This window comes from Ictalurus furcatus, chromosome 16 (genome assembly GCF_023375685.1).
Source record: "Ictalurus furcatus strain D&B chromosome 16, Billie_1.0, whole genome shotgun sequence".
Taxonomy (NCBI): domain Eukaryota; kingdom Metazoa; phylum Chordata; class Actinopteri; order Siluriformes; family Ictaluridae; genus Ictalurus; species Ictalurus furcatus.
In genome coordinates, this window is record NC_071270.1 from 21,977,552 (window position 1) to 21,990,051 (window position 12,500).

Genomic DNA, 12,500 nt, shown 5'->3' on the forward strand with positions numbered 1-12,500 from the left:
AACTGGCTAGGGGCAGAAAATGTATGAAATACCTGGACGGGGCAGAAAAAGGAAGCTATCAACAGCTGCCAGCAGATTTCTGAGAAGGCAGGTTGTGAAAAACCCTCGAGTGATTGCAAAAAACCTGCAGCGAGACTTGGTGGCAACAGACACTGAGGTTTCAGTGAGCACAGTAAGGCCCGTAGTAAATGTAGAAGGTTTCCATGCCAGAACTTCAAGACGTGCACCACTACTGACCCAACAGCACAAGAAAAGGCGCTCAAAATCGTATAAATAAAACCACAGAAGTTTTGGGATTCTGTTCTGTGGAGCAGTGAAACAAAACGGGAACTTTTCGGCTTGATGGATCAGCGTTATGTCTGGAGGAAGAAGAATGAAGAACGAACACTCTGTCCACAGTCGAGCATGGTGGTGGCTCGGTGATGCTCTGGGGCTGCTTTGCATCCTCTGGCACTGGAAACCTGCAGCATGTGGAAGGCAAGATGGATTCATTGAAGTATCAGGAAATCCTAGGAGAAAACGTCATGCAGTCTGTGAGGAAGCTGAAGCTTGGGTGTCGCTGGATCTTCCAGCAGGACAGTGATCCCAAGCATACCTCAAATTCCACCAAGGCTTGGTTGAAGAAGTCCTGGAAGATTGAACAGGGAAATCACAGTCACCCGACTTAAACCCCATAGAAAATCTCTGGTGGGATTTGAAGAAGGCGGCTGCAGCACGCAAACCCAAGAATATTACTGAACTGGAGACCAGTGCTCATGAGGAATGAGATAAGATTCCTGAGGAACGCTGCCAGATGCTCTGCAACTCGTTTGCAGCAGGTCAAAACAGCAAAAGGGAGCTCTACTAAGTACTAAAGATGCTTGTCATGAAGGGGTTGAATAATTGTGAACTATTTCAATTGCTTCTGTTGGATTTGTGCATCGCAAACATCTGAAAGTCTGTACATTTTGACAACAAACCTGATTTGCAGTGGGGGTTGACTAATTTTGATTGCAACTATAGACACACACACACACTCACCTAATGTTAGCCTGTTAGTTCACTATATACGTGTACATACATATACACTGACAGATTTTATTTCACATTAATTTACAGTGACAGAAAGTGAAGGCGCCAAATCTTTCAAGCGGCAAAATCGAGAGGTGACGAGAGATTATTAATGTGAGTCGGGGTGAAGGGGCTTCCAGCAAGTATCGGTTACTACCGGAGCGTTCAAAACACACGCGCAACCGTCAATCATTCCAGATTCACATGCCGATTGGCTCAAAACAAAAACAAACAGACAAGAAAACCCAAGATACTAATTCATACCAGGACGTATATGTTAGACTCTATGACTAACCTTACAAAATGAGAAGTTTCCTGACTTAAGTGTGCCGTATGATTTTCGATAGATTGTAAAATAAATACCCCAACGTCTAGCATAGGCATTCAATCGATCAATTCATACATTTTATATATTCAGATAATATTTATATATACACAATTTCCTTTATTTTACACCATTTTTTAAAAAAATCTTCGTGTGTGACTCATTGTATAATTGGTGGTCATTTCTTCGTGTGTAACTGCGTACTCGTGATTTTTATGGGACATTTTATATAAATAAAGTGCATTATGATGATGGTTTCTAATAGAAAGGTTGTGCATGCACTAAAATGTTGGGGGGGAAAAAAAAAAAAAGATTTAATTAGAGATCATATTAACACACACCACAAACACACACACACCTTGCGAATGTCATCGAGGCAGCTGATTTCGGGTGACAGGCCCCCGTGCACACACAGGAACTGCTGATTCAACAGTGCGGCCAGAGGCAAACAGTCAAACGCGTCCATACACGCATCATATACACGCTCCGAATACTTTATCTTGCCTGGGATTGGGGAGAAACACACACACACACACACACACACACACACACACATGAAGGAGAATGTCTGTTTGACATATCGCAGCAGGGCCCAGAGTGTGAAGGCCTGCCAACTTTCCAGCATCGGAGGAAACATGCCTTGTTAGGTGATGTTGCACTGGACATGTACGCTAATTAGGAGGAAACACAGCACTGATTAAATCTCTCACACACACACACACACACTGCTCACTGTGCAGTAGTTCAGATATACGATGTAGCAATAGCAGAAGAGGACAAGTTAACAGTTTGTTTCAAGGCCGATCTTTATCGTGAGAGTCTGATCCACTCCAGGGCGTGCGCACACATGCTCGCTCTCTCTCACGCACACGCACTCATTTCACAGCCCCCACATAACAAGTGCTTGTCTGCTACAGTGAAAGCGTCATTATTCAGCTCTGATGTCCTCCAACACACACACACACACACTTCACGGCCCCCACATAACAAGTGCTTGTCTGCTACATTGAAAGCATCATTATTCAGCTCTGATATCCTCAACACACACACACACACACACACACACGCGTACGGTATTATGTATATATTGCACTATCCACACGCGCACTGTCTCCATTTCCATAACTTCTCACTCATCTGTCACTGGCCAGTCATTAATCAAATGTATGTGATGAAGTATCAGAGTTTATAATAAATAAATAAATAAACAGATAGATAGAACACTGCCGTGTGTGTGTGTGTGTGTGTTTGGGGGGGGTGGTGGGGTGGGGATTAGCTGGGAGTGAACTGTGCCCAGATGCTTTTCTGCTCACCACAGCTGTAAAGAGCGGCTATTTGAGTTACTGTAGCCAAAATATCACGTCACGATACTTGAGGATATTTCCATGACACACGATGCGCATCACGATATATAATTTAGCTACCAAACTGTCTGCAAAACCGTAGTAAAATAGAAATAAAACGAAAAAAGAAACCCTGTTAAACTGAGTTTTTTTTTTTTAAATGACATGAAATCAACAGAATCCATTCAGTACCATTTCATTTGTAATGATTAAAACCGTAAAATATACACATCACCATACCAACAATATCTCAGAAAAGCGGATCGTGTAATCATTCACCGCAATATCGATATTATATCGAAATATCGCCCAGCCCTACCTTCAACCAGTCTGACCATTCTCCTCTGACCTCTCTCTCATCGACAACCAGAGTCACGGCGTGAGCTCACATCCCAACCCCCAACATTAACTGAAGCTCCTGACCTGTATCTACATGATTTTACGCATTGCACTGCTGCCACACGATTGGCTGACTGGGTGCAGGTGTTCCTAATAAAGTGGACGGCGAGTGTAGCTGCCTGCTATGTTCGGCATGTGTACATGCATTTACAACACTAATCGATAAGAGCTGGCACGAAGTGATGCAAACGAACTTGAGCGACGCTGTTATGCAAACGAGAGGCGGAGCGATCTCTCGACGACCAATAGGAGTGAAGGATGGTGTTACGTTTTGTCGTTTCACCGCAGCTGAGAAATAATCATCTGTATTTTCAAGGTTCCACGTAATATAACCTTCCTACTCGCAGCTGCTGAGCAGGCCGGAGCTTGTGTGTATACATAATAAAAAAACAAAAGAGGAATTCACACTAGCCTCGACGTGCTGGTTGCCATGGTTTCCGGATCACTAGTGCACACCTGATGAACATTCCTTGTTCTGTATTCTCTAGAAGTAGAGTTTAAAAAAAAAAAAAAAAAAAAGCCTTGCTGTATTTTCTACAGTTAATTAAGAGAAGGTACACCTCCATCTTGCCCTGACCAAGCCCGTGACGTCGTAATTACGACTTCCCAGGAGGACTTGAACGCACCGCGAGACGCGTTTTTTTCCGCACTGCTGTTTACATGTCCGGAGAAGTTTCTCCTCCCGCGACTGATCTGATAAGAAGCAGGAAAAGACGGATCATTTCACAGTAATGGAAAAGGAAGAGTCCTGCCGGCTCGCTGACACTCCCATTGGTCATCAGCGCAACGTTTTGCTTCTCATTTGCATAACTTTGCATAATCCTGTTGCCTGGCCACACCCACTTCCTCCACTTCACTGCCTCGCGGCGCTCTAATTCACCAACGTGTACCGATAATCAACGACTTCCGGATGTTTTTTCGCGCCATTTCGCTACTCTCACACACACACACACTCACTCACACATACACACACACACACACACTAATGCACATGTACTTACACTCTTGTTTGAAGGTAAAGTACTCTGTGAGGTGCCGACACTCGTGGTTTCCTCGGAGGAGGAAGAGTGTGGTTGGGTGGCTGATCTTCAGTGCCCACAGATACAGCACACACTGCAAAAAACACACACACACACACACACACACACACACACACACACACACACAATCAGAAAGAGACTGAATAGCATCACATGGAATAAAAACAAACCCCGTAGCTAGACAAACAAGTGGTGTTGTACTGTATCACAGTGCAGTAGAGTGGTTCAGTACATTGTGAAAAATAAGCATGTGGTTAAACGTTAGTTTTCCGCCGTCTGATCCAACGCGTGGAACAAAAGCGTGCGTTAGAATGTAACAAAAATCAAACACGGGTAAACTTTCACCAGTGGGACGCACGACGGGGTGTACAGGAAGCTGTTCTGATTCGGCGGTTCGCTAGTTCTGCTCTCAGAGTCACGCGATGTGTGTGTGTGTGTGTGTGTGTGTGTGTGTGTGTGTGTGTGTGTGTGTGTGAGAGAGAGAATGTGTTGTATGGTTACAGTACTCACACGGTGTATTGTACAATTATTTGCCACTATATTTTAGCATTATGCAACATTTTGGAACAGCGCTCACTAGGCGTCAGTGTTGTAACTCACCAGGAAGAAGATATCGGAATCTCCTATAGAGCCGACCTTAAAAACGCCGAGGATCCGCTCAGTTCCTGCTTGCTGTGTACGATGTACACAATATAGGAGCGAACACGCTAGGACAGGGGTGTCCAATCTTATCCGGAAAGGGCCGGTGTGGGTGCAGGTTTTCATTCCAACCAGGCAGGAGCCATGGCTTTCCAGATAAGATTGGACACCCCTGCGCTAGGATGTTGGCTCGTGAACAACGGCGTGCTTAAGACATGGGTGAGTTTGCTTGGTTGTTTTTTTGTTGTTTTTTTAAACCCCTGCAGCTTCCTGATTCGAGATAAAGGGGAAGCGAATTCTATTTTTTTTTTTTCCAGGGCGTGTGGGTTTTTATTTATTTATTTATTTATTTATTTATTTTATTTGTATAGCGCTTTTTACAATAGACATTGTCTCAAAGCAGCTTTACAGAAATATCAACATGGTATACAGATATTGTAAACGTATTGGTTTAATTGTAAACGTAATTTTCACCTCACTCAACAGCCTATGTTATTATTCAGCCTGCTGTGTGATACGGAGATGTATCGAATGAAACAATACGACACTGTTACACTCCAAGTAACCTAGTCTAAAAATAAGAAGAATTTGTCGGCCATTTTGAAACGCACAAGCGAAGGGTGAAAACGAAAGATAAAAACGCATTATGAAATGTTTGTACAAATTTTTTTCTTTTGCACTTCATTGTGCATATTAACAAAACACCACCAAAAGGAAAATAAAATTCAATTAAATAACACAGATACAGTGCCCACCACTAATATTGGCACCCTTGGTAACTATGAGCAAAGAAGGCAGTGAACAGCTGTCTATTGTTTAACCTTTTGATCTTCTGTTAAAAAATTAATTCACAAAAATCCTCTGCTCTCATGGACATCAAACAATTGCAAACAAAAACACAGGTTTTATCCAAAAAAATCTTTGTTAAATATAGGTGTGCAACAATTATTGGCACCCTTTTAGTCAATACTTTGTGTTACCTCTCTTTGCCTGGATAACAGCTCTGAGTCTTCTCCTATAATGCCTGATGAGGTTGGGAATACATGGCGAGGGATCTGAGACCGTTCCTCCATACAGAATCTCTCCAGATCCTTCACATTTCGAGGTCCATGCTGGTGGACTCTCCTCTTCAGTTCACCCCACAGGTTTTCTATGGGGTTCAGGTCAGGGGACTGGGATGGCCATGGCAGGATCTTGATTTTGTGGTCAGTAAACCATTTTTGTGTGGATTGTGATGTATGTTTTGGATCATTGTCCTGCTGGAAGATCCAGCCACGGCCCATTTTAATCTTGCAGAGGCCGTCAGGTTTTCATTTAATATCTGTTGATATTTGATAAGAGTCCATGATGCCATGTATCCTAACAAAATCCAGGTCCAGGTCCTCTGGCAGAAAAACAGCCTCAAAACATTAAGGGGCCACCACCATATTTAACCGTGGGCATGAGGTACTTTTCCATATAGCTACCTCTCTGTGTGCACCAAAACCACCTCTGGTGTTTATTACCAAAAAGCTCTATTTTGGATTCATCTGACCGTAGAACCCGATCCCATTTGAAGATCCAGTCGTGTCTGGCAAACTGAAGACTCTCGAGTTTGTTTTTAGATGAGAGTAGAGGCTTTTTACTTGAAACCCTTCCAAACAACTTGTGCTGATGTAGGTGACTTCAGACTGTAGTTTTGGAGACTTTCTGACCCCAAGACGCAACTAACTTCTGCAATTCTCCAGCTGTGAGAATTTTTGGCCACTCAAACCATCCTCTTCACAGAGCGTTGAGACGATATAGACACACGTCCAATTCCATGTTGATTCATAACATTTCCAGTTGACTGGAACTTCTTAATTATTGCCCTGATGGTGGAAATGGGCATTTTCAATGCTTCTGCTATTTTCTTATAGCCACTTCACATTTTGTGAAGCTGAACAACCTTTTGCCGCACATCACAGCTATATCCCTTGCTCTTACCCATTGTTATGAATGACTATGGGAATTACCCTATTTGTTACCTCATATTTATACCCCTGTGAAACAGGAAGTCCTGGTTGAACAATTTCCTGTTCCTAGTCACCCAGCTGTACTAAAAAATGTTTTAAATATCAATGGGAAGATATATATATATATATATATATATATATATATATATTTTAGATAAACCTGTGTTTTGTTTGCAATTGTTTAATATCCATGAGAGCAGATTATTTTTGTGATTTGTAAAAACAAAACAAAAGATAGACACTAAAGACAATAGAGAGATGGACAGACAGATAGATATATAATCTAAAGATAATCTAACTAAAACCTGCTACGCTGCTTAGCCGTTTGGTTTGGTTGTGATCAGCTTTGTCGTGTTGTTCGGTGTGTGTGTGTGTGTTTGTGTGTGTAGGATAACACAGTGGGAATATGTTCGGAGTGGCAGGAGAGGTAGCAGTGGAACGCATTTATGGAATGGTACTCGATGTTAGAAAAAGGTAAAAGGTCGTTAGGGCTAGTGAAAACTGTTTGTTTTGTATGCAGCAGACGCTGTAGAGAGCGGTGTCCGCCCTCCTCTTGGCCTCTTTTCTCTACCTACATTACCCTGCTTATTTCTCCGTGTTGCAAGCAAATAGCTGTTAATAAATACCACGCACGTCACCATCCTGTCCTCCTGACTCATCTTCGTAAAGTAAAGCGACGCAGAAATACAGAAAAAAAAAAAGGGAAACACAGGAAATACTCCGGCGCAGCAGACAGTCTAACTGCCCTCGCACTCATCACGAAGGACGCACCCCTGAGCCACCCTGGCCGGGGTCTGGAGGCAGAAATCAGGGAAAGGTAGCACAGGTTGCACAGCTGAAGGGTTTCAGTGCAGTCACGTCCCCAGTGCAGAAGAACGGAGGCTGCTGTAGTGCGAGTTAGCGAGAGTCCAGAGGGAGGGGGAGTCGCCGCCAGACACAAAAGAGCTGAGAAGCACTGCAGTAAAGAACATGATTAGGTTAAAAAAGGAAAAAAAAAAAAAAAAAAAAAAAAAGACAGCAATAGGAACGAACGGCATGGAGAGGAAATGGTCTGATCATACACGATGTCTAATCACACCACCGTAACGAGTCTGATCTATCATTTTTTTAAAAATTTTATTTTATGATTGACACTTCAGAATACAGTCACTAAACCTTCACTGCACCAGGAAGCTGCCTAAAAAGACCTCGAACTAACTGCACTCAGTGACTCACTCTCAGTAAACTCCTACCTGACTTTCCACATGAAATCACCTGATCAGACTAATGAGCCGATCCGGCTCTAACCGCATACAGAGACGCGGCCAAGACTCCCGCTAATCGCCTCACGGCATTTCAGCCAAATGCTCTTACTCCTGCCGGGAAAAGCTGTAAAGCTCTGCTCATAACGGACCCTCTGATCACACTTGCTAACTTTATTCAAGTATATATATATATTAAAAAAAAAAAAAACAACCACCCAACACTTTTACATCTGACAGGACACTCAAGTTTACGTCTAAACAGGAAGAGGTTTCACCTGCCAGAGCAAGACGCTGGTTTCTATAGTAACGATCAATCGCTCTGGGTAACGTACAGAAAACTTGTGAGGTTCAACACCACAGCTACAAAAACAAGCCGAGATTAAATTCCCACATGAGCAAGATTACAACAAGCAATGACTGCTTTGTGACACTTCGCGCACAAGTGTGAACGCTAAGTCCAGATCACACACTGTATTTATGGAGTTTTTAAAAAAAAAATTATTTTAAACTTCGCTTTACCTTTCACACACATACAAACTATTCACAAACAAATAGCAGCTATCGAGAAATATATATATTAAACCCTTGCAAAAAGATGCGTTTTCAGGGTAACTTTTTACTTTCGATTCCAACACTAACAATCAGATTAAAGATTACAGATGACTTTCATTTCCTTTAAGCCATGGCTCTATGCTAATTAACTTGACCTCTGAGCGAAGTGTACACTCGGCTTAGCGAGCGGAAAAGGACGTACGTGTGTCTCAGTGCTCGCAGTCATGAAGTGCTCTGTGCACTCGCGTCACTATTCCATGCTCGGGAATATCTTCGCGCGTGTGGAACGTCTACACGCGCTGGTGCTGAGAGTGAAAATGCCTTAGAGCTCGACTGATTGATCGGGTGTTCAGATTAATCCGCACCGGTAACAGATCTGCAAAAATCCACACCGATAGTTTCCCCCTGTTGTGTCCGTCGCGAGAGCGGCTGAGAAGGGTCTGCCGTCATTATACAGTACAAGAGCGGCCTCTAGAGGCGGAATATAAACTGACTAATTTTGCTGTGTTATTTGAAGTGTTTTTTTTCCCCATTCTTAAATTTGAACGCGCAGTTTTTGCACGTAAATGTGCGTTTCTATATGAAATCTGACGAATATTCAAATTTCGGATTTTAATCCGACAGCCCTAGAGCGGCGCGATCGGCTAAAATCTTAGCGCCGTTCGTTCTTATGCAAACAAACATGCACGTAAACGTGATCTCGAGGTCAGCAAAAACGATCGAAGTCACGTCCGTGTGTCGTGCGCTGTCCGTGTATCATGCGCTGTCCGTGGCGACAGGCCTGATACTGCGTGCTCGGGTCAGCAAGAGATGACGCACGTGCACGGATGTGATTATTTCTTACGTTATTTTCCACAAAACCTACGCTACTTAAGACGACACGGTGCTTTTTGCATAAGCGCGGCATCTGGAACGTTCTAGAAGATGTATGCTTGGTCGAATAAACGTGGTGTTAATGTATCACGTCACCCAACATGTTTACAAGTGTGTTATGATCACGGGTGGGAATACTAGCATCGTTCTATAATGAAAATGAAATAAATAAAATTAACATTTTTTTTTTTTTGGTAGTAAATGACTTTTTACCATCACTGGGGGGTTGTTACCACGGTAACTCGGTTAACCTTCACCAAAAAATTCAAACCAGCAATTTATCACTGTAACCAAATTAGGTCAAAGCTGAGATTATATCATTGGTACAACGGATGTAGGAATTTACTACAATGTTTTAGTGCTTAACTCACGGTCACATTTTTAAAATGAATTATTAAATATAAAAATTGTGTGTTTGAGGGCAGCAGGTGGCGGGAGCTACGATTGAAGTCCAGTCCTTTGTGAATGTCTGATGTCCAGAAAGAGCCAAAGCAAAAGAGTGGCCTTTGTTGTAACACACACACACACACACACACACACACACACACACACACACACACACACGCTGAGCAGCAGTGTCCCCACCTGCACACCTTTCAACCGTGACATTTTATCACACCCCCTAAAGTAACCTCTGTTCCCAGCATGCACTGCACCATGGTGGGTGCACTAAGGTCAAAGACCCCCCCCCCCCCCCCCAAAAAAAACCCAACAACATGTGGATGTGTGATCCAGAATTCCTCACTATTTCCAAATATCTCCGAATTCGCCTGCGTGCGCTCCTCAGTGCTGTAGCACAAACGCAACTGGTCACTGGTGTGTACGAAAGTCTGAAGGGAAAAGACGGAAATTCACACTTCTGGCTAAATATAGTGAGCGTGTTTCCTCTCAGCGAGTGTATAAAAAGAGATGATCTGATGAGAGGGGTGTGTTACGGCTATGCTCGGCTGGTACGTTCAACAATTCTTGCGCTGAGTAATAATGGAATCGTTTCAAAACTATATGAACTGGAATCTCGGCGTGCCGGTCTCTATATTTAAAATCTCCGTGAAGCCGTTCGAGTGATTTGATTCGCTAGCAAATATTTTCGTATCCTAGACTTCAGAGCAGAGCACCTTTCGCACAACACCTTTCTCTGATGTATCTTACCTTCCCTTGTCTGTGCTGATGGATTTCTACAGTCCTGACTTTGTTAACACGTAACGAAACGCTAAAGCTGGCGATTGCAGCTGCAGCCGATCGTAACCTTAATCATAATCGTAAACTCGGCTTCGGGTATCGTTTTCGTCGTAACGACAGCTTGGCGTTTTGAAATGCTGGACTCATTTACACAGCAGCCAATAGCGTTCAAGATACATCAAATCGACATCAAACTTGACCCACGCCACGGCTTTAACGAGGACAATATCCTAGAACAGAGGTTCTCAACCTTTTGTGACTAGAACTACTTTGGAAAACTAGAACTACTTTGAACAAGAGAACAAGGCTGTAATAACGTGGACTATTTTACATGCAAGACATGTTGCATTACATTCGCCACATGTTTACGTTTGTCATTCTGGCACAAACCTCTCGTGTGGGCGGGAAACAGCGATTTACTCTCATTGGCTAGTGAGATTTGGATCGACGGCTTGAGTGTCCAGATGAAGAGGAGAAGGACGATGGCGGCGGCGACGATGCCAATGCCGCCACCGCTCCTGAGAGCGTATCTTGAAAAAAAATAAACGTATGAGACAACCCAAACCTCAAATATTAATTACAAACTAATCTACTGGCGAAGTAAGCAAATCATTTCCATTACAACTATACAGAGAAACGTGTTCTACAAAACTCGTGACACTGAAGTCTCTACTTCCTGGTCAGAGAGCTGTCAATCCAAATCTCGCAAGCCATCGAGAGTAAATCACTTAAGCCCCGCCCACACGTCAGATTTGTGCCAGAAAAACAAACGTAAACTTGCGGAGCTTGGACGAAATCTTTAAACAAAACCGTAAACAAAAACAGCGCCTTCATAAACCAAGATTAGTGAAAACGAAGCTCAGAAAACTGTTAAAGAACGCTTAAGAGCATTTTACATATTTGCCACCGAGTTCACTGTTTTCAGTTTCTGAGTGTTTTTCTTCTTTCTCGTTGGGATATTTTTTTGTTCGTTTCTTGAAAAGTTGTGTGATTAAAACAATAAAAAAAAAAAACCCAACATTTTAGTTATCTCTCTTTTTTCCATAAAGTGTGCTTGTTCCTATGCCGGCCATTTTGGATGCAGTATCAGTTGTTCCTAGCGTCCCAGCCTGTAACATGACATCACTAGAAAGTCCAGGATGTCCTCTGTATAGTACAGCAGGAATTACTAGAGTAGCTCAAAAAAGTCAAAAGAACATGCATGAAAACAAAGTCCACTACAGAAGACGAGTCAATGGGCAAAGGTAAATAAAATGATATCACTCTCTCTTACTGATGGAGAAAGCCCCACTGGTTAATAAAGACTTGAGCTGCGTTCTTGAATAAACTGAATTTAAAGATGCACAGCCAAAAACACACCACCGGACAATCCGCGTGTCTGAAATCACATACTGTGACAGCACCTACCGCATTCGCTTCAGCACCTACTGCTCGGCCGCTGATACAGTACGTACTGATCAGTATACGTGTGTAGTGTGAATACAATCCAGACATTTAGGCATTCGGACAATCCGGGCATTCGATTCAGTACCTACCGCATTCGATTCAGCATCTACCGCATTCGATTCAGCGCCTACCGCATTCGATTCTGCACTCGATTCAGCACCTACTGCATTCGATTCAGTGCCTACCGCATTCGATTCAGCACTCGATTCAGCACCTACCGCATTCGATTCAGCACTCGATTCAGCACCTACCGCATTCAATTCAGCATTCGATTCAATTGAGAATACAATCCGGACATACTTGGCACGGTCACGTGACCTACGACGTGCTACCTACTGCCATTTTTGATTGCCAGCTCTTCCATGCCGGTACCACTGCCTTATGGGATAGCGCAGTGTGCACTGCTTCCATACTGC

General features: G+C 43.2%; 1 protein-coding gene across 3 annotated transcripts in view; it reads right to left on the reverse strand.

Annotated features, from left to right (window-relative positions):
- ppp3ccb (protein phosphatase 3, catalytic subunit, gamma isozyme, b) overlaps positions 1 to 12,500 on the reverse strand; it is a 64,428-nt gene that overhangs the window by 28,246 nt on the left and 23,682 nt on the right. For all 3 annotated transcript variants that reach the window (XM_053646088.1, XM_053646087.1, XM_053646086.1), the window contains exons 4-5: positions 4,119 to 4,230; positions 1,734 to 1,879 (exon numbers count right to left, since the gene is read on the reverse strand). In XM_053646088.1, coding sequence (XP_053502063.1) covers positions 1,734 to 1,879; positions 4,119 to 4,230 — 258 coding nt within the window. The remainder of the gene's footprint in view (positions 1 to 1,733; positions 1,880 to 4,118; positions 4,231 to 12,500) is intronic.